At 49.5% G+C, this 23258-nt stretch overlaps 1 protein-coding gene across 1 annotated transcript in view; it reads right to left on the reverse strand.

Moving 5' to 3' along the window:
* CC2D2A (coiled-coil and C2 domain containing 2A) overlaps nt 1–23258 on the reverse strand; it is a 486222-nt gene that overhangs the window by 360789 nt on the left and 102175 nt on the right. Inside the window, exon 8 of the mRNA XM_078772721.1 lies at nt 2822–2978. Within this exon, the coding sequence (XP_078628847.1) occupies nt 2822–2978 (157 nt within the window). The remainder of the gene's footprint in view (nt 1–2821; nt 2979–23258) is intronic.

Below are 23258 nucleotides of genomic sequence, written 5' to 3' on the forward strand. Positions count from 1 at the left end.
GAACACCAACCCTACTGTGAAGCATGGTGGTAGCAGCATCATGCTATGGGGATGCTTTTCAGAAGCAGGGACTGGGAGACTTGTAATGATAGAGGGAAGAATGAATGGAGCCAAAACAGGCAAATCCTTGAGGAGAACCTGCTTCAGAGTGCAAAAAAGTGCAAAAGACTGTGGTGAAGATTTACGTTCCAACAGGACAATGACCCCAAACATACAGCTAAAGCAACACTGGAATATCTTCAGAATAAGAACATGAAAGTCCTTGAGTGGCGCAGCCACACCCCAGACTTGAATCCCATTGAGAATCTGTGGAAAGACTTGAATATTGCTCATCCCCGACGTTTCCCATCCAACTTGACAGAGTTTGAGCAAATCTGCAAGAAAGAATGGGAGAAACTCCCCAAATCCAGATGTGCATACCTGATAGACATACCCAAGAAGACAAAGATGTGATTGCTGCCAAAGGCACTTCTACGACGTATTGACTCAGGCTGCTGAATACTTATGTAAATTACATATTTCTAAAATTTCTAACAACATTTATGGGATGGACATTATGGGGTATTTTGTGTAGATCAGTGACAAAAAAAATCTCAATTGAATCCATTTTAAATTCAGGCTGTAACACAACAAAATGTGGAAAAGTCAAGGGGTGTGAATACTTTCTGAAGGCGCTGTATTTTCATGGACACACACTTGTTGCGAGCCTTATGGAATGAGTCGGGTTAGATTTCCATGCTGAGAAAGCAAGCTGCCTGACTGCACCTGCCTCCCCATTGGAATATCAAGGTCTAGACGATACACTGGAGGATGGATGGGAAAGCCGTAGATAGGATGGGATAAACAGGCGTATGAGAGAAAGTAGACTTTTGTGAAAGTATTCCGAAGCAGAACCTACTGTATATCAGGTGCTGTGTAGATTGTCTTCCAATCTTTTTGCGAGAGGGTAAATTGAGGGTAAAGTCCTTGCCAGTTGGTCTGTGCCAACGGCTATATCCTGCATCGTTGAGGATGCTCCCTCACAATTGCCGAAATTAGTGAGGGCAATGGACAATGAGTGATGGAGTTATTAAGATACACAGCAGCACAGCCTCCAGGACAGGGGAAGGGCCTGTCAAAGAGCAATAGAAAATAGCCAATGAGATACAGAGGAGTAAGAAACATCCTGTGAGAGAAACGGTTCTTATCAATTCCTTTGGTTAACCTGTTCCCTTCTTCAATGACTCAATCCTATGGTGATTCCTTCTGGCAAACCCACACTTGACAAGCATTGCAAGTGTGTAAAAAACCCCTGAACACAACAATAAAAAACACAACAATAGAAATGATGCCTTCAGCTTAATTTGAATCAACACATTTTTGGAGGCTAATTCATCGTCTTGTAAAACCACCATGAGACCATCCATGCCCATATTTCAACAATTCACCATTATGCCATTTGAAACATATTGTCGCGCGAATCCGTCGGTTAATACCGTAGGATTGCGGATGGCTCAAACGGACTTAAATGGAGATGACGATCAATTGCGGATTTGACTAGTCAGAATGGGGGGGAAATGAAGAGGAAGAGGCGGAAAGCGCGTACCTGTAGATCCGCCGGCAGCTCTCGTCCTGCAAGGGATTAACTCAAACGAACACAGGAATTAGGAATGGTAAAGAAAATAATACAAGGATTTATTTTATATATCGCGGGACAGGAAAACACGGCGATAAATAAATGTCCTAATCGGGACGTCCCCGCACCAGACTTAACAACACGACAAAGGAGTGAATGAAAGAAAGAAATCATCGTGTGGTGTTCTGTGGGTGCGGGCTTATCTGTCCGCAGTGGGTTTCCGTCGTCCAACGCGGCTCCGTCTGGCTCTGATGCTGGCGCGAAGAAGGCCTCCTTCCACCTCGCCCACATGCTCCACCAGGCCCCGAGCACCGCGCCAAGCTCTGAGCACCGAAAGCACCGAGCACCAAGAACACCCCAGGGAAGCGAGCGCGAAGGAAAACCAGGGCAGAAACCAGCCAAGAGTCCAGCGCAGACCAGCACAAGCATGAAGGGTCGATCTCCAACACGAAGCACGAAGGGTCCAGCGCGAAGAGAACAAGAGAGTACGAAGAAGCCCAGGAAATCACAGAGAGGAAAATGGAAGAGAGGGAAAATGCCGGCGAGTCAGCAGTTTTATCACTTGCCCTGTGACGTCAGTTTTCTCTTTCCAACCAGCGCGGTGACGCTCGTCTTCCAGAATGTTCTCACCATGCTGGTGTCCTCCCATTGGCCGAGTGCTTCCCGCCCTCCATGTCATGCCATCCTCGTGGCCAACCACAAGTCCTTCTTTCCCCCCCAATCACGGGGCAGTTCTCTGTCCTCCTATTGACCAATCAACAGTACTCCTGGGCGTGGCGATAGCCTGCCTTGCACGATGTTTGATGCCCACGCCGGCGTTGTACGCGGCTGCTTCCTGCTTGTATTTCCGGTGCATCTTTTTGTAAGGGAGGGGATTTAATTAATGTGTGCACCAAGGGACCTATCTAAGTGTCGATATGAGAATGCGTTGCCATAAGGGACACTGGATTGGCAACAGAGGGAACGACAAACAAAGGAATTTTATCCATAATCCCTGTACTAATTAGCATGCCCCGTCCCCCTCATGGCCGGGACACAGATACGACTTATACCGACATCCGGGCTAAACATAGAACTTATTACAGGTAGATTCCCTATAACGACAGTCGAGTTACCTACCTATACAGATCTATCTGGCTCCAGATATTCCTCTACCCAAATCATAGCAATATTTACCACTTTGTTCCCGTCACATTCGCTCCGCACCTTATTTTTCTTCCATGACTTCCAGTGTTCCTGATGCTGATGAAACAGCTCCAGTTGTTTCTGATACTCCTGCTGGAACTCATCGTGAATCTGCTGGATTTCTTCACAAATGCCTTCTTCGTATTCCTCTTCTCTGTTCCCCGAACCATCTTCCTTTCTATTTGTGAAGTACAGTCAGAGGTGAACGTGTTATTTCGGTAAGTTTTATTATGGTACACCAAGTTGAAGCTAATGGAAGAGCTGCAACACAGAACAGACCAAAACATAACAAGAGGGATAATTGCTTTGCATTTACATGTCCACTACTGGTCCCAATGAATGTTCTTGTTCTAAGAACTCAGCGATAGTGAGCCATACACAGTAGGACAAATTGTTACCTTCGCCACCGAAGGTACATGCAGGTAATGTTTTCACCTGTCTGTTTGTCTTTTAGTTTGTTTGTGCACAGGATATCAAAAATGAATTGTGGACGACATGACAAAACCTCGTGGATGTGTTGGTGAAGTGACAAGAACAAACAGACTCCATTTTAGTTCAGGTCCGGATCTAGATCTGGCCCATCAGTGGATACAAAATATAAATTGTTCAGCCTAGTGAAGGTATGCTTTCTACCTAGTGCCTTTCTAGTTTTGGGTATGAAAAGCTACAGAATAAGCTGCAGTTTCTGTAACTTATAACTAGAATGGCATGCTGTACGTTGGTAGTTGTATGTCCAGGTTTTGCATTCATAAACTATTACTGATTTAATTTACTGGATGAATCATAACAAACTGCATCGATTTATCCATAAATTTTTTGAGGGGCTTTTAAAAGCGGTTTAAAAATTTTATCTTGTTTTCTTTCAAACGCTTCTTCACCCATTAGTTTCTGTCTGCGTTTCTTCTTTGTCTTCCTGTTGCTTTACAACTTTTTAAACCAACTCCGAATGCTCCTTAAACCTTCTTGTTCTTTCTTATAGATTCATTATCTGTATTTATTTATTGAAAAATATCATTTAATATCTCATCTTGTTTCACAACAATATATTTATATCTTCCAGTTGTGCATTTCATATACTCTTCAAATTCCTTTTACTGCATAATGTAGAACAATGTTGTTTGTTTTTCGTATGTGGCATGTGGCTGCTGGTTGCATCACTTCTCTGGAAGCACGTTTGTGCAGCTGATGCAGTGCCCCAATTACCAGTGAGCTGGTACTAAATTTGCCGACCTCGGAAGGATGACAGGCTGAGTCAACCCCCCGGCGTTAAATCAACGATCGACCGGGATTTGAACTCAGTATCCTAGGATCCCAAGCCGGCGCCCCGACCGTTAAGCCGGCGCCCCGACCGTTAAGCCGGCGCCCCGACCGTTAAGCCGGCGCCCCGACCGTTAAGCCGGCGCCCCGACCGTTAAGCCGGCGCCCCGACCGTTAAGCCGGCGCCCCGACCGTTAAGCCGGCGCCCCGACCGTTAAGCCGGCGCCCCGACCGTTAAGCCGGCGCCCCGACCGTTAAGCCGGCGCCCCGACCGTTAAGCCGGCGCCCCGACCATTAAGCCGGCGCCCCGACCGTTAAGCCGGCGCCCCGACCGTTAAGCCGGCGCCCCGACCGTTAAGCCGGCGCCCCGACCGTTAAGCCGGCGCCCCGACCGTTAAGCCGGCGCCCCGACCGTTAAGCCGGCGCCCCGACCGTTAAGCCGGCGCCCCGACCGTTAAGCCGGCGCCCCGACCGTTAAGCCGGCGCCCCGACCGTTAAGCCGGCGCCCCGACCGTTAAGCCGGCGCCCCGACCGTTAAGCCGGCACCCCGACCGTTAAGCCGGCACCCCGACCGTTAAGCCGGCACCCCGACCGTTAAGCCGGCACCCCGACCGTTAAGCCGGCACCCCGACCGTTAAGCCGGCACCCCGACCGTTAAGCCGGCACCCCGACCGTTAAGCCGGCACCCCGACCGTTAAGCCGGCACCCCGACCGTTAAGCCGGCACCCCGACCATTAAGCCGGCACCCCGACCGTTAAGCCGGCACCCCGACCGTTAAGCCGGCACCCCGACCGTTAAGCCGGCACCCCGACCGTTAAGCCGGCACCCCGACCGTTAAGCCGGCACCCCGACCGTTAAGCCGGCACCCCGACCGTTAAGCCGGCACCCCGACCGTTAAGCCGGCACCCCGACCGTTAAGCCGGCACCCCGACCGTTAAGCCGGCACCCCGACCGTTAAGCCGGCACCCCGACCGTTAAGCCGGCACCCCGACCGTTAAGCCGACACCCCGACCGTTAAGCCGGCACCCCGACCGTTAAGCCGGCACCCCGACCATTAAGCCGGCACCCCGACCGTTAAGCCGGCACCCCAAACGATAAGCCGGCACCCCAACCTTCAAGCCGGCACCCCAACCTTCAAGCCGGCACCATTTTTTTTTTTTTTTTTGGGGATACAACATCGAGCCTCATGAAAGAGCTAACATTAATCACACAAAACGTCAAACCAACACATAAAACAAAAAATAATGGGAGCGGTAGACAAGATGGGGAGAGAGGGGGAAGGACACAAACACAACATGTGAGAGCAGGGACATCGGGAGAAATGTGGGAGGGGGAGGGCTTGGGGGAGGTGGTAGAGGTATAAAACATATGAACACAGCAAGGACTTCCGGGAAAGAAGTTGGAATAAAATTTTAAAAAAGTGTATCTGGGGTGAATTAGCGGGGGTGGAAAAGATCAAGGTTTTGGATGGGGGAAGATAAGAGATGGTGGTGGACAGCTGTTTTAAAGACCTGGAGGGAGGAGTGGAATTGAAGGGAGTGGGGGAGTTTGTTCCAGAGGCGGGAGAAAAGGGGAATGAAAGAGTGAAGGTGAGCAGAGAGCCTAGATTTCGGCAGTTTAACCATAAGAGGGTTGCAGGCAGATCTTGTGCGACCTGAAGGAATATTGGGGGGACAGAGCACAGAGAGAGCTGGGGAGCAAGGCCGGAGAGGAGTCGGTAGAAGACAGAAAGACCACCAACCTGCCTGCGGCGAGTGAGTGAAAGGCTCTCGGAGTTAACTTCATCGCAAGAGATTCCAATGATTATTATGAAAGCTTTGGTTTCAACAGCGTGAAGCCGAGCTCGGTGTGAGGCAGGAGCACCAGCCCAGAGGGGGGAACAGTATTCCATTGAGCTGCGGATGAAGGCCTTGTATGTGGTGAGGAGCTCAGGTGTGCCAAGGAAGGACTTCGCACGACGGAGGATGCCCAGTCGGCGACTGGCTTTGGAGGCCAGCTAGGACATGTGGTTTTCCCAAGAAAGATTTAGATTTCGCTCTTATCTTCCCCAATCCAAAACCTTGATCTTTTCTACCCCCGCTAATTTCACCCCAAATCCACTTTATTGAGGTGACTTTTGACTTCTTTCCTGGACGTCCTTGGTGTCCTTGCGTTTTATACCTATCCATCCTCCCCCCAGGCCCTCTCCCTCCCACACATCTCCCGATGTCCCTGCTCTCAAATGTTGTGTTTGTGTGCTTCCTCCCCTTCTCTCCCCATCTTGTCGACCGCTCCCCTTTTTATATACTTTGTTTGCTTGTTTGTTTGATTTGTTTGTTTGATAAATGTTAGCTCTTTCACGAGCCTCGACTCTGTATCCAAAAAAGAAAAAAAAAAGAAAAAAAAAAAGATCATGGCAGATAGTGTGAACCAAAAGCTTGAGCGACAGAACTTCTTGGAGAGGATTGTTGAGAAAGTAGATGGGAGGGTTTTCCAGTCGGTCCTTTTGGAGAGACATTGTAAGAGTGTGAGATTTGTCAGGATTGAAAGACATGTTCCACTTGTTTGACCAGTCTGTGATTTTGTCCAGGTCTGCAGAGAGTGAGGAGGCTGCAGACTGCCGATCTGAGGGATGAGGAATAGAGCGGCAGATAGTGGAGTCATCAGCCTGGTGCAGCTTAGCGGTTAGGGTGGTGGCTTGGGATCCTAGTATCCTGTGTTCGAATCCCGGTCGATCGCTGAATTAACGCCAGGGGGGTTGACTCAGCCTGTCATCCTTCCGAGGTCGGCAAATTGAGTACCAGCTTGCTGGGATGAATGATCACGGTGTGTAACCCGATTTAGAATAGGTACACTGTATCCCTGCGCATAGTAAGAGCGTGACCAAGGGTTGGCGTCAGGAAGGGCATCCAGCGATAAAAAATTGCCTCAAACAGGGAACCATGATTGTCATGGTGCCCGCAAGGCTAACCCCTGCTCTAGCAGGGAAAATGGCCTTTAAAACGATCACTCATTCATTCATTCATAGTGGAGTCATCAGCAAAGAGATGGAGAGGATTTTCCAGAGAGTCGCAGAGATCAATGATGAAGACCAGAAATAGCACAGGGCCCAGAACACTACCTTGGGGAACTGCAGCCAGAACAGGAAGGGGAGATGAGAGAAATCCATTCAGGGCCACACGTTGCCTACGACCAGAGAGGAAGTCCGCAAGCCATGAGTGGAGATTTCCATGGATACCAGAGGAGGAGAGCTTGGTGAGCAGAGCTGGGTGCCAGACCATATCGAAGGCACGTGATATGTCAAGTGAGACAGCTCTGATTTCCTGTTTGGCATTGAGGACCTCCATCCATTGTTGAGACAGCAGAAGCAACATGTCCAGAGTAGAATGACCTGGTCTGAATCCAAATTGATGATCAGAGATCAAGCCTTTGGAGAAGAGGAAGGATTTGATATCCGAAGCAATGATGGATTCCATGACTTTGCTGATAAATTGGAAGCAGGCTGATTGGTCTGTAGTTGCAAGGATCTGTTTTTGCACCTTTTTGTGTAAAGCGGTGATGTTTTCTGATTTCCAAACTGATGGCAGATGACCTTGAGTAAAAGAGAGAACAGAGAGAGGGTGATACAGAGGGTGAAAAGAACAGAGAGAGGGTGATATAGAGCGGCAGAGCTGGATTTTAGGACCCGTGGGCTGATGCCGTCTGGTCCAGTTGCAGAATCAGAGTCGAGGTTTGACAAAAACTTCTCCACCTTGTCAGGAGAGAAGGACACAGAGTCCATGAGCAGTTGGGTTCGACTGGGAAAGGTGGGAACAGAGAGAGATTGGTTTGGGACAAGATTTTGAGGCAAACACAGAGTTGAGGCATTTGGCTTTGTCACGTGTGGTGTCAACTGTGCAGCCATTTGAGGTAATGGAGGGGAAGGAGGGGGAACAAACACCAGAAACGGATTTGACCAGACGCCACCAGGATTTGGAGGAAGGAGACAGGTTTGAGAATTCAATCTTGAGTGTGGAGAGATAGTGCTTCCTGGCACTCCTGAGGGTAGACACACATAACCGTTAAGCCGGCACCCTAACCGATAAGCCGGCACAATAACCGTTAAACCAACACACGGCTCTGGAGAACAATTGTTTCTCCAAAAATTAATTAAATCTATTGAATTTAACTTGAATAAAATAAAAGTATTGGCATTGTTTCTTATTGAGCGGCGAGGGAGTTGAAAGTATGATTGAATGAATGAATGAATGATCGTTTTGAGGCCATTTTTCCCCGCTAAAGCGGGGGTTAGCCTTGCGGGCCCCATGACCTCATGGTTCCCTTTTTGAGGCAGTTTTTATGGCCGGATGCCCTTCCTGACGCCAATCCTTAGTCACCTCTTACGATGAGCAGGGAGTTGAAACAGTTGAAAGCATGATTGACGAAGATAAATATAATTACAAGAAGAATGTCTCCCTCGTGTATAGTAGCTATCCATAACCGATTGGTTTCTCTCATTAACACAATCATCAAAGATAACGAGGTTCTTTTTTGATTTATCTAAATCTTGGGGTGAAGGTATATCATCCGTATTATCACTGAGAATACCATTTCTGGGTTTTGGTTTCGGTTTTGATTTCTGTGTATCACAAAAAAAAATTGTATTATATCCTCAATGTTTCAATCATTTAGTTTGTTTTGAAGTTTAAATGAACCGATTATGTCTTCTTTTTGTAGACCTGCATTAAAACCTTGTGAGAGTAGTTGATACTCTGGTTCAAAACTTGACTTTGTGAAAATTATTAAATTATTATAACCTAAAAAGTTGGGGGTAAGGAGCATCTTTAAAAGCAAACAGGTTTTCCCACATCCATACCGTGTACCCCACACCCAGCCCTCTCCCTTCCACAGATCTACCTATGTCCCTGTTCTCTACTGTTGTTGTAATCGTGCGCTTTCCTCTCTTCCCCATCTTGTCTTCCTCTCCCTTTATTGTATGATTTATGGTTCCATGCATGTTTTCGTGTTTAATGTGTTCGCTCTTTCACGAGCCTCGACTCTGTATACAAAAAAAAAATCCGCTTGAACCAACGATTAGACATCTTAATGAATTTGGTAGATTTTTGTGGTCGTTACATTTTATCTTATTTTCTCAAACGAGTAATCATTTCTCAAACGAGTAAAAAAAAAATCATTCATTTATATATTAAAAAGATAAATCATCTAATCTTTTGACAAGCTTATTTAGAAACTAGGTTTTATCCAAAGTTTGGGTTTGATTTCTAAATAATCCTTTATTTTATTCATACAATATCTTGAGTTGATATTTCCCTGAAAATGACAATCGTCAATAATATCTTGGGGGAAAATACCAGGGGCATGGAAAAGGCCCCCTTATATAAGGGTATGCACCATGTAGCAAAGTATATAAAAGAAGGGACATTCCATACCTTGTAGAAAATGCCAAACAATAGAAAGTAATGGGCATTCAAAAAAAATCTCATGTGCATGCTAGACTACCCTTGTGTTCTTAGTAATGGAACCAAGTAATGCTCTGGAAAAGTTCGAAAGCACTCTGGAAAAGGAGTGCCCTACATCTGGCAAATAAAATACATTTATTTCTTCATGCAGGTGTATGAATCAAATTGTCGCCCCTTTATATGAACTTTTCCAGAGCATTACTCGATTCCTCCTAAGAACACTAGGGTAGTCCAGCATGCACACAAGATTTTTTGAATGTCCCTTCTTTTCTATAGTTTGCCACATAGCACATACCATATAAAGGGGCCTTTTCTATGCCCCTGGCATTTTTCCCAAGAATGTTCCTTCTTTTCTATTGTTTGACATTTTCCACAAGCCATGGAATGTCCTTTCTTTTCTATAATTTGCCACATGGCACATATAGTCCTTGAGCCAACCGGCCATTTTTTGAAGTGAATGCTCCGGGGGGGGGGGGGGGGGGGAGTAATTCTCATTATGATTTTCCATTAGACCAATGTCTCAAGTGTCAGAAAAGGTGTGATGGACATCTGAGAACGGTAGCTTAGTGCCCGGATGGACGCCATCTTTGAAACCACCCAGCTCGAAAATGCCCATTTGGTGGGGTACATTGTTGCACGTGTATCTGGACTTCTATACTAGCTATCGATGTGCGGTTGACGACTAAATATACGTCCGATGTGTACCGTCTTAATAAAAAATAATATGAAGCATTTTGTTTTAGATTAATTATTATAAAAATCAATTATCAAAAAAAAATCATATATTTTTCAATATTTTATTATTAGACTTGTACTTTTTGTAGTGAAACAACACTGGTATGATTTTCCAAATTATGCATTGTGCTACACCGTTTATCTGTCTATAAAAATAACTCAAAAACTAAAACATATCATCCACCACGAGTGTACACAAAAAATATATGAAAAGGCATGCACTTTCCACAAACCGAAACTATGTCAGTTGGAATTTCCCGCCGATAATCAACCCACAGAACCCAGTGCCGAAAGTGACGTCAGTCTATTCTATATCTATATTCTATATTCTATATCTCAGTCTGAGATTTGTTGCGGTGACCTGATTAATTTCTGAGGGGGGGGGGGGGTGGGTGGCTTAAGAACTAAAAGTGAACATGTTAGATGGCGCCACATACAACTCTATTATAGAGTTGTATTGTGGCGCCATCTAACATGTTCACTGACTTGGATGAGTATGTCTATGTAAGCTGGCGAGCTTTTCGGATATCGGAGTAATCTAACGTCAGTCTTTTTGTTCTTTCAGCTGAGATGGCCGGTGTCGAGGCGAAACGGGCGAAGATTGAACCTGAGTCCGGAACGTGCATCCTGTGCAGCAAGAAGTCGCCACTCTCTGAACTAAGCAAGGCAGCGGGCAACAGTTCTTGGAAGACATTGTGTGACGCAGCCGCAGTTAGAAACTTTTATCCAATTCTAAAGCTAGTCCAAGAAGGCGCAGTTGAACTTCCTAATATTCCAATATTATACCATAGGGCTTGTAGATCAGACTTCACTCACAAAAACCACCTAGCTACTTTGACCAATGCAGCTAGAAGTTCTTCAGTTGATACTGGCGATGCGGTGCAACGGCGATCATCACGGGAAGAGACAGGATCAACTTCAACGGTCTACGATGATAAATGCATTTTTTGCCAGCGTGCTTCAAAATACATAAAAGGCAGTCGTACCCGTGAAACAGTTGTCTTGGCTGTTGAACTTCGAGCAGATAAGACAATAAGAGATGCTGCGACAGCTCGCAATGATGAGAGAGTTTTGGCATTGACTACACGAGATATGGTTGCAGCTGAGGCTCACTACCACTTCTCCTGCTATAGAAACTACACACGGCCCCAAAAACCTCAAGTAGAAACTGACATTGAAGATAATATCGAGAAAAAAGAAATGATACGATGTATATTCAATTTCATTCGCACTGACTTGTTCTTGAACCCGAGGATTGTTCCAATAGTTGATGTTGCAACAGATATCCTGTCTTCAGATACATTTTCAGTTGATGTTCGTGACTCCATCAAGAAGAATCTGCAGCGCACATTACAAAGAGAGTTTGGAGAATCGCTCATCTTCTTCAATGTGAAACACCGTGTATACTTGATGCCCGATAATCTGACAAAGCGAGAGATTGCTGCAGAGTGCGTAAACCTGAAAGCAGAAGTGAAAGCATTTGAACGAACGGACGGTGAAAGTAACATTGTGCGTGCAGCTACTTCACTGCGACACCAGATCAAAGATGCTCATTACAATGAACGTTGGCCGCCTCAGCCAGCAGAACTCACTTCAGATTACGTGAAGATACCAGATTATCTTCGTGTATTTCTGCATACTTTGATTTGCGGGAGTGGGGGTAGCTCTGCGCGTGCCGACACACTGGTATGGTCGATGGCTCAAGATATCATCAATGCTGTACACCGGGGTACCATCAGAACATCGAAGCATGTCCTACTTCCGTGGGTCATGAAAACGCTCACCGGTAATACAGAGGTCATCAGAATATTGAATCGACTCGGGCACGGATGTTCGTACACAGTTCTGGAAGAAATCGAGACAGCGCTATGCATAGACAAATTAGCAAGTGTGGAGAAAGATACAGTACCACTTCCGTCACATGTGCACCCTTCGGTCCCGACTGTATTAGCATTCGATAACATCGACAGGCTAGAGGAATCGCTGAGTGGTGGCGGAACATCGCATCGCGTCAACGGTATCATCGTCCAACCGAAGTCGCAGTCGTGTTTGCCACCCCAACCTCCATCGGCAGTATCCAAAGCAGATAAGAAGCGATCTATCCCGTCATCCAGCGATTTAGTTCCAATATACAGCGGTAGGAAACGAGAGGGCCCACCTGCAATCAAGCCTGCAGATCTTTCTGACACTCTTGCAGGCGCAACATCCCTTGCGCAGCGCCGAAATCACGTATGGATTATGACTCGCATGCTGGAACCATGCGACCAGACAATCAGTTCGTGGACTGGTTTCAACATCATGACTAGAGATCGTGTTCAGGTGACGGAAGATGTAGTTGGCTACCTGCCGACTATAAACGCGCCTGCCACAGATATGGCAACAGTGCAAGAAATCCTCAGAGAAGCTCTGAACATCATGTCATCACTTCAGCTTGAGCGTATACCGGTGGTGCTAGACCAGGCACTATTTGCTAAGGCGACCGAAATAGCATGGAAAGATGTCGATCGATATGGAAGAATCGTGCTCATGATGGGGAACTTCCATACCATCTGTAACTTCATGTCGAGCATTGGGAAAATGTTTGGAGATGCAGGCCTTCGGGATGTAGCTGTTGAGTCAGGAGTAATCGCTGAAGGTTCCATCAACAGGGTTCTGGAAGGCAAGCAATACAACCGTGCTGTGCGACTCCACAAGTTGATGTACGAGGCACTAATGCGCATCATTTGGAAGGGCTTCCATGTGTGGATAGAAAGCAATCATCCTGACAAGGAACCCCAGATTCGAAGCACTGACCTCAAAATTCGCAGCATCAAGGAGGATGTTTGCCACGAGACTCTCGCTGCTGCTCTCGATGATGATTCATGTGTACAGAGCTTTGACATGTTCGCGAAATACCTACATTTTCTGCGAACCAAACATGGAGACCTGGCTCGCTTCTGGATGATGTATATTGATATGGTAGAGACCCTGCTGGGGTTGATTAGTGCGGATAGAGAAGGCGACTGGATGCTTCACTTGGCTTGTGTCAGAAGAGTGATCCCTTGGTGTTTCACAATGAACAAGGTGAACTATGCTAGATATCTACCAGTGTACTATGCACAGATGACGCAACTCCACGAAACATGCCCCGAGTTGTACAGGCATTTCAATCAAGGCTACTTCTCCGTACAGCTTAGACCAGGGAATCCATTTGCCAGAATCGCTGTTGATCAGACAACAGAAGAAACAGTAAACAAAGATACGCAAACAGCTGGAGGAACACGAGGTTTTAGTCTTCGACAAGGGGCTGTGTCACGATACTATCTAACTGCAGAAAATCGGGCTACCGCACTGAGGCAACTACGAGAAACTATCCTTGTGAATGGCAGCGACACATCTCACGCCAAGCACCCTGACTTGTCTACTTCTCGCATCAAACGTGATGAGTCTGGCGTCACAGCTATCTGTGATCTACTGGAAAATGACTGGACCAATCCATTCGCCGATGATCCGTCATGTCTTCTCAGTATATCTACCGGAGCGGCTGCAAGGGAGGACGTTTCTAATGACCTACTCAACACCCTGCAAAAGGGGGAAGCGGCGTATCAAAGCTTCCAGAAACGTCTTGAAGAGGGAACAGGCTTTCATGACACATTGAACAAGCTAAACTTGAAGACCTTTGGTAAGATCAAGCAGAAAGTTGTGAAGGGCACAAACAAGGAGATCGTCCTGAGAGCTGACAGACAACTGTTTGCCACCATGATACTCATCGCCAAGACAAGGAACCTCGACATGCAACTTGTCCTTTGTCACCCACTAGGGCCGTTACCATGGTCTTTGGCAAACGTTGATGGGTCAATGAAAAAAACGAACAAAGCTGCACTTGCGAAACACATGGAAGGTCTTGTGGAACCAGCCGAGAACGTTGACAAGCGAAGTGCAACAATAATTGATGCGATGGCTCTCATACAAAAGATGCATGGCGAGAACGACACGTTCGAAGAACTATCTGACCGCATCCTTGCTGCAGCACTTCACGCTGGTCAAGGCAGTGAGCGCATCGATGTTGTCTTTGACACATACACAGAAGAATCCATCAAAGCAGCTGAGCGTGTGAACCGTGGTTCAAATGAAGGCATCAGTTTCAGCGAGATCAGACCCGCACACAAAATCATGAACTGGCGGCGTCTCCTTGCTTGCAGCCAGACAAAGGAGAAACTGGTTGTGTTTCTGGCGGAGTCGTGGAAACATGAAACAAATCGCGAAAAGCTAGGCAACAGAACACTGTATGTCACCTGTGGTGAAAAATGTCTGGTACTGACCCGCGATAGGTGGAAGTTGGTGCAAGCACTCGAATGTAGCCACGAGGAAGCAGACACGCGTATGTTTCTCCACGCAAAGCACGCCGCTACCCACTACAAGACGATCATCTTAGTGGCAGATGACACCGACGTTCTGATCATCAGTCTTCATCTCAGCAGAACCATCGATAGTCAGCTCTTCATCAGACGAGGAACAAAGGTTCGAGTCAGAATGATCGACGTTGGAAAGTTGGCTGCGGTATTGGGGTCTGGAGTTTGCAGTGCATTGCCAGGGCTTCATGCATGGAGCGGATGTGACACTGTGAGTGCTCTGGCTAGCCAAGGAAAGATAAAGGCTTTGAAGCTTGTGCAAGCGAATGAGCTGTATCTTCAAGCATTCACAGATCTGGGATCTTCGTGGAATGTACCAACAGACGTCTTCAATAGCATTCAGGCCTTCACGTGTCAGCTGTACACCAAGAACATGAAGATCGTCGGTGTTAATTCGCTCCGTTATCACATGTTCTGTGCAAAGAAGGGCCAGATCGAATCTGGACAATTGCCGACTTGTGAAGACTCCTTGATGCAGCATACGCTTAGGGCCAACTATCAGGCGGCTATCTGGCGACGCAGCCTTGAAAACCTACCAGACGTCCCAACACCATCAGCAGGACATGGTTGGGAACTCGATGATGGCGGTTCGCTCACAATCCGATGGATGGCGGGTCTACCAGCTCCAGATGTCGTCTTGAATCTCATCTCATGCACATGCAGAAGGACGTGTCGACCGTCAGATTGCTCCTGCATACTGAATGGGTTGAAGTGCACTGTTGTGTATAAGCTGCAGGGATGCTCCAACATGGTGCAGGATGATGCTATCGTGGCTCAGGATGCCAATGACTCTGATGGCGACTCTGATGATTAACTTTGTGTGCACTGTATATTGTATAGCATATGTTGTTCTCTATTATAATGCAGGCCAAATTGCCTGAAAATCTTTATAGACAGATAAACGGTTTAGCAAAATGTATAATTTGGAAGATCATACCGGTGTTATTTGACTAAAACATGACATGTTCAATGATACCTCCGCTTGCTTATTAGGAATATACATCGTATGGTGTTACAATCAGGTCCATACGTCTTTCCAAACTCTAGTAATGAATAATTAATATAATTGGCGGCCATTTTGAAATCCAAGATGGCCACCAAAGTGCAGATTTCCTATGTAACAATTTCCGCCTGCTTATTAGATATCGTATGGTGTTAAAATCCTCTCCGTACGACATTCCTAACTTGCGTTATCGTCAGAATAGATAATGCCAGCGGCGGCCTAAGTCATTTTATGCCTCTTTACATTTATTTGTTGTAAACTCGTGGTAGATGATATGTTTTAGTTTTTGAGTTATTTTTATAGACAGATAAACGGTGTAGCACAATGCATAATTTGGAAAATCATACCAGTGTTGTTTCACTAAAAAAAGTACAAGTCTAATAATAAAATATTGAAAAATATATGATTTTTTTTCGATAATTGATTTTTATAATAATTAATCTAAAACAAAATGCTTCATATTATTTTTTATTTAGACGGTACACATCGGACGTATATTTAGTCGTCAACCGCACATCGATAGCTAGTATAGAAGTCCAGATACACGTGCAACAATGTACCCCACCAAATGGGCATTTTCGAGCTGGGTGGTTTCAAAGATGGCGTCCATCCGGGCACTAAGCTACCGTTCTCAGATGTCCATCACACATTTTCTGACACTTGAGACATTGGTCTAATGGAAAATCATAATGAGAATTACTCCCCCCGCCGGAGCATTACTTTTGGTCTGGCTCAAGGACTAATAGCACATAGCACATAAAGGGGCCTTTTCTATGCCCCTGGCATTTTTTCCCAAGAATTACTATTGAGTCGACATTTTTCTATGTCCAATGTTTTGGGGATCGCCCTTATGAGCCAAGCAAAAAACAGGAACGCGAGTACTGAAGCTCACCGGGATCAGCAGCAACAGTCAGTCAAACCCCCCAAAGCCTCCCTCAGACCCTGATATTTTAACACCATGAACAAACTTTGGTACATTATGGGCGATGAAGGTTGTGATCAAGTTTCATTGAAATTATGCGTGTAGTTTAGAAGAAGGGAGAAAATACCTATTTTGGGGGGTTAAAACCCCCCCTCTCCCCCATAAACCACTTTAATGTGCTCAGATTTTGATGCGGTCAATACACCTTCATTAGGCATCAGATATGAAGCTTGTAGCCACGTTTCACTAACATCATGTTTGTAGTTTCGGAGAAGAGAGCAAATACATATTTTGGGTGGGGGAAACCACCACAAATCACCTTAGACCTCAATTTTTATGGCGTAGCCCATCGGACAGAGCCGTCGAGAACAGTGTTTGTCCGTCTGTATGAATGTATGTATGTCCCCTCAAACGTATACCAATCAGAGCTGAGAATCTGGTCACATGACAGGGTGATGTGATTACATCTGATTACGCCATTTTGATTTCTATGCCGTTCATGCTGAACATAGTCGAACCTGTCATATATCACAATCGCCATGCTCCACCTTTACGTTTTTCATTCAGTGTGAAACACAAACAAACCGATTGTTAAAATGATCATCAAATATCGAAAGCATCGGCATTACGTCTCTTCCAACAATACAGTACGTATAGGCCTTAGGCGTTATGACTCACCTTCCACTTCAGACAAATTAAGCCCAGGTTTCTTAATACAGTGGTATTCTTTCAGTCGAATCGTTTTCGTAATAATAATAATAATATTGTCCTGTGGATGGCTCTATTAAGACAGAGCACCCACGGATGGCTAATCGAGCTTACTTTGAGGCATTATCCAATTGATGGCGAATGATACGCGAGACGGAATGAAGAATACCGACTCACCTGGACGGCCGCCGCACGCAGGCGTCTTCACCCTGCAAACCAATCAACCTGAGACGGATGTAAAATGTACAAAAGGAATATTTATTAAACGAAAACCGATAACAAAGAACACGACGGTAAAAACCAAGACCTGGGTTGGGATCCCACACACCTCACTTCAACAACAGACAAATAAATAATTAATTAAAGCAATGGCTGTGTTCTGTGGTGCAGCTTAGCTCTGTCTGCAGTGTGTCCGGGATCGTCAGGGATGGTGGTTCCGAGCGCGTCGTCTGATGCGGCTCCGGTCGGCGGGAAGAAAGGCCTCGATGCGCCCCCGCTCACCAGGCCTCGATAAAACCTCTCGCGCCAAGTGAGTGAGCGGGCGTACAACCCGCTTCACCAGCCATGCAAAGTCCTCCCGAATTCGGCACGAAGCTGCGATGCACCCAACGTTCGGGTCAGAAAGGAGAGAAGGTCGAGGTGAAGGAAGGCGTGAGGGCAAGAGGTCGGGACAGAGGAATTGTGAGGGCAAGAACGAGCGAGGTCCAGGCACCGACGTCTATATCCACGAGCAGGGACGAGAGAGAGAAAATGTCGGTCTCTTCTGCTTTTTGTCAATGGCTCTTGATGTCTTCTCTCTCTCTGCCAATCCCTGCCGGCCAACACTACAGGCTCAACCCTCCACCAATGGCTGCGTCACCTCTCTCTCTCTCATGCCATTCGTTCGATGGCCAGTCGGCGGCCTGCTTCTTACCTTTCCCCCAACCAATCACGAGTCCTTCTGGGCGTGGCTATTGCCTGGCTTGCAATGAGTGTTACTATGCAAGCTGGTGATGTGGCTGGCTGTAGCTGCATCGGCGGTGCCCCTAACTGGCTTCCGGTGGGTTTTATGGTTATTGTGGCGAAGGGGGGATTTAAACATTGTTTGTGTGGTGTTACTATTGGGCCTAACTAATATCTATTGGTCTATTGTGCGTTGCCATGTGGGACACAGGTATGATCACAGGTTTGACACACCGGGGGGTTAACATAAACCCTACAACTAATTAACATGCCCCATTCCTCATAATGGGGACGAAGATACACTTAATCCGACATTCGGGCTAGCCAGGTCCCTGACTTACTGTACATCAAAGTGGTTCTTGCTACCCACGATCATTGGAGCACCAACCTATGCAGATCTACCTGGATCTATATATCGCCCTCCCCAAAAATTCATAACAATATTATAGTAAATATAACCATAACACTTTAATCCCAATGTCGTGAATGGAAAATTGATGGATTGAAGAGGTGTAAAAGCGGCAGTAAGGAATTCACCTCGGTTTTAAAAAATAATATAATTTTTGTAATAATAACGTATTGTAGCGGTTACCGGTAGCATGACACAATTACCCTGCACCGGCCGATGACGCAACCGGCGAGCGGTCACGTGTCCGGTCTCGCCCGGGCGTGTTGAGACTTGCCTTTACCGGGTGAACGCTTGCCTTGCATACCACGCCCGGTTGAGAGGCGTGGCTTATCTATTTGCATACCACGCCCCGCCTGAGAGGCATGGCTTTTGTGTGTTGAGTTTCTGATATATATTGCCGCCCGTTCAATGGGCTGATTCAGTGCTTTTTGAGTTCTTTCGAGTGAGCTGGAAATAAATATCTCAGAGAAACTTAATTCCTGGCGTCGTCCATTTTGTCCGATTTTATCGTGCGAGCACAGCTCCCACAATTGGTGACCCCTTTCTACGAACACGGCGATGGAGTCAGCTGTAGCTTTGAAGCTCCCAGGCTTTTGGGAATCTCATGCGGCCGTTTAGTTTGCTCAAGCGGATTCTCTCTTCGCCCTGCAGAACATCACGGAGGACACGACGCTGTACCACCACGTGGTCTCCGCGCTCAACGCCTCCTCCGCTTCCCGGGTTCTGAGCTTCCTACAGCACCTGCCGGACGCCGACAAATACGGCGCGCTCAAAGACCTACTCCTCGGTGCGTTTGGACTCACGGAGACCGAACGCGGACAACTACTACACCTCCCGGAGCTGGGCGAGGCCCGTCTGTCCGAGTGCATGGACCACATGCTTGCTCTACTTGGCGACCACAGCCCGGACTTCCTCTTCCGTGAGCTGTTTCTCCAGCGGCTACCAGGGCAGGTAGGATTAGCTTTGGCTAACTCGCCCAACACGGACCCTCGCGCCCTGGCCAAGGAGGCCGATAAATTTTGCTCGGCCAGGCGACACGTCGGAGCGGCCGCCTGGCACCCTGGGCCAACCGAGGCAATACCCGCGCCACGACAGGCGCCACCACCGGCCGAGTCCGTGCCATTGACGGCTGCGGCCGCCGCGACGCCCCGTCGACCGAACCCGACGCGACCGCCGGAGCCTCCACCAGAGCGTACCATGTGCTATTACCACGCCAGGTTCGGGCAGAAGGCCAGAACGTGCCGCCCACCGTGCACTTTTGGCGGGTCGGGAAACGACCAGGCCGGCACTCGCTGCCTGCCATGAGCGTCGGCCATTCAGGCAGCCTTCTGTTTATCACGAATACGGAGTCCGGGCGGCGTTTTTTCTGTGAACACCGGCGCTCAGCTGAGCGTGATACCCGCCTCGGTGGAGTACAAACAGGCCGCACTATGCGGCCCCGCCTTGGTCACCGCAAACGGTTCCTCCATCCGCACCTTCGGTTCGCGCAGCGTCGAATTCTGCTTCAGGGGCCAGCGCTTCAGGTAGGACTTCATCACGGCGAACGTGCCCATGGCCTTGCTGGATGCAGATTTTCTTTGCGCGCATGTGCTTTTGGTCGACGTCAAACGGCGTCGGCTCATCAACGTGGAGACCTTCATCTCGCTCGCTTTCTCATTGAACGGCTCCGCTCCGACCAAGCTAGCCTGCGCGCTCCCGGCCACGGATAATTTCACCCGCCTGCTCGCCGAGTTTCCCGCCCTCACGCAGCCGACATTTTCGGCCGTCGCCGTCAAGCACGGCGTCGAACACCACATCCCGACCACAGGTCCACCGGTCTACGCCAGGGCTCGTCGCCTCGACCCAGCCAAACTCGCCGTAGTGAAGGCGGAATTCGACGCGCTGGAGCGATTGGGAATTGTGCGACACTCGAATAGCGCGTGGGCCTCGCCCCTGCACATCGTGCCCAAACCGGGTGGTGGATGGCGACCATTCGGCGATTACCGCCGCCTCAACGATGCCACCACCCCCGACCGGTACCCGATACCACACATACAGGACTTTTCCGCCCGTTTGGCGGGGCGGGTGATCTTCTCCAAGGTCGACCTCATTCGGGGCTACCACCAGGTACCTGTCCGGCCGGCCGACGTTCCGAAGACGGCTGTAATTACACCTTTTGGCCTCTTAGAGTTCCTCCGAATGCCGTTCAGCTTTAAGAACGCGGCCCAGGCCTTCCAGCGGCTGATGGACAGTGTGCTGCACGATCTCACCTTTCTGTTTGTCTACCTGGATGACATTCTCATCGCCAGCACTTCCCGGGCGGAGCACCTCGTCCACCTGCGCACGCTTTTTGAGCGCCTCGGCCAGCACGGCCTCATTATCAACCCGACAAAATGCCAGTTTGGCGTAACGGCCATCGACTTCCTGGGGCACCGCATCACGAAGCGCGGGGCCGTCCCGCTGCCCACCAAGGTGGAGGCAGTCACAAGTTTCCCGCGCCCTCGCTCCATCAAGGCCCTACAGGAATTTTTGGGGATGGTAAATTTTTACCACCGGTTCATGCCTCGCGCCGCCCAACTCATGCGCCCCCCGTACGAAGCCCTCCGGGGCAAGCCGGCCAAGCACGACGTCGCCTGGACCACAGAGATGGACGCGGCGTTCACGGGCGCTAAGCTGGCCCTCGTCAACGCGACCGTGCTGGCGCACCCGGCACTCGACGCACCCATCGCCCTCACCACCGACGCTTCCGACTACGCGGTGGGCGCCGTGCATGAACAGTGGGTGAACGGAGCTTGGCAACCGCTGGCCTTCTTCAGCCGGCAGCTTCGCCCTAACGAGCGCAAGTATAGCGCTTTCGACCGCGAGCTCCTCGGCCTTTACCTGGCTGTTCGCCACTTCCGCCATCTTTTGGAGGGCCGCCCGTTCACGGCGTTTGTGGACCACAAACCCCTGGTCTTTGCCATGGCCAAGGTTATGGACCCGTGGTCGGCCCGCCAGCAGCGCCACCTCTCCGCCGTGTCCGAATTTATGACGGACATCCGGCACGTCACGGGCAAGGACAACGCTGTGGCCGATTGCCTCTCCCGGTCCGGCGCGAACGCCGTCCACCTGGGTGTGGACTTCGCCCGCATGGCGGCCGACCAGACCGCCGACCCCACGGTGCAAGCCCTCCGGACAGCGGACACAGGCCTGCGGTTAGCCGACGTCCCCTTCGAGGACACAGGCACAGTTCTCCTGTGCGACGTCTCCCTGGGCCAACCTCGCCCCATCGTGCCCACCGGATGGCGGCGGCACATTTTTGATGCCCTCCACGGCCTTTCCCACCCGGGCCGGAAAGCATCACAGAAGCTCGTGGCAGCGAAATTCGTCTGGCACGGGCTCCGTAAAGACGTCCGCGACTGGGCCAATGCCTGTGTCGCCTGCCAGAACGCGAAGGTCCACCGGCACACCCAGGCCGCGTTGGCACCATTCGACGTGCCCGCACGGCGCTTCGACCACGTCAATGTGGACCTGGTGGGACCCCTTCCCTCCTCACGGGGCTTCACCCACCTCCTCACAATGGTGGACAGGACCACCAGGTGGCCGGAGGCCGTCCCGCTGGCATCAACAACATCCGCCGACGTGGCGCAGGCCTTCATTGGCACCTGGATTACCCGTTTCGGCGCCCCCTCGGACATCTCCTCCGACAGAGGCCCGCAATTCACCTCCGAGCTTTGGGGCGCGGTCGCCCAGGCCTTGGGGGTCAAGCTTCACCGCACCACGGCCTACCACCCCCAAGCCAATGGCTTGTGCGAGCGGTCCCACCGCTCGATGAAGGCCGCTCTCAGGGCCAGCCTCCAGGACGACGGTTGGGCCGACAGGCTCCCGTGGGTCCTATTGGGCTTCCGAACGGCCCCTAAAGAGGACCTCCAGGCTTCCACCGCCGAGCTGGTCTACGGCCAGCCACTGCGCGTTCCGGGCGAATTCATCCCTGACGCCACCGGCCCCTGGTCTGCGGCTCACCAACGCTCGGTCCTCCAGGAGGCCGCCAGGAGATTTGCCACCGTACCCACGTCCCACCACGGCTGCCCCCAACCCCACGTCCCCCCAGCACTTCGCACTGCGGAGTACGTTTTTATCCGGCACGACGCACACCGGGGACCGCTCCGGCCGCCGTACGATGGACCTTTCCGGGTCCTGAAGAGGGACGACAAGTCATTTACCATCGACATCGGCGGCAAGGCAGACCGCATCTCCGTGGACCGCCTCAAGCCGGCCCATTTGGACCTTGACCAACCTCCACGGTTGGCCCTTCCTCCACGATGGGGCCGTCCCCTGTCAACCACATGACCCGGCCGAAACGATGTCCGAAACGGGGCCCCCCGCCCAACCATCCACCGCCCCGCCACCTACCACACCCACACGAATCGTCAGGGGTCGTTTCGGCCGGGTCATCAAGACCCCCCTCAAACTGACTCTCCCGGTGCATGTTAATTCTGGGGGGGCGTGTGTAGCGGTTACCGGTAGCATGACACAATTACCCTGCACCGGCCGATGACGCAACCGGCGAGCGGTCACGTGTCCGGACTCGCCCGGGCGTGTTGAGACGCCTTTACCGGGCGAACGCTTGCCTTGCATACCACACCCTGTTGAGAGGCATGGCTTATCTATTTGCATACCACGCCCCGGCTGAGA

Source organism: Myxine glutinosa, chromosome 2, assembly GCF_964187855.1.
Source record: "Myxine glutinosa chromosome 2, kmMyxGlut1.1, whole genome shotgun sequence".
NCBI lineage: Eukaryota > Metazoa > Chordata > Myxini > Myxiniformes > Myxinidae > Myxine > Myxine glutinosa.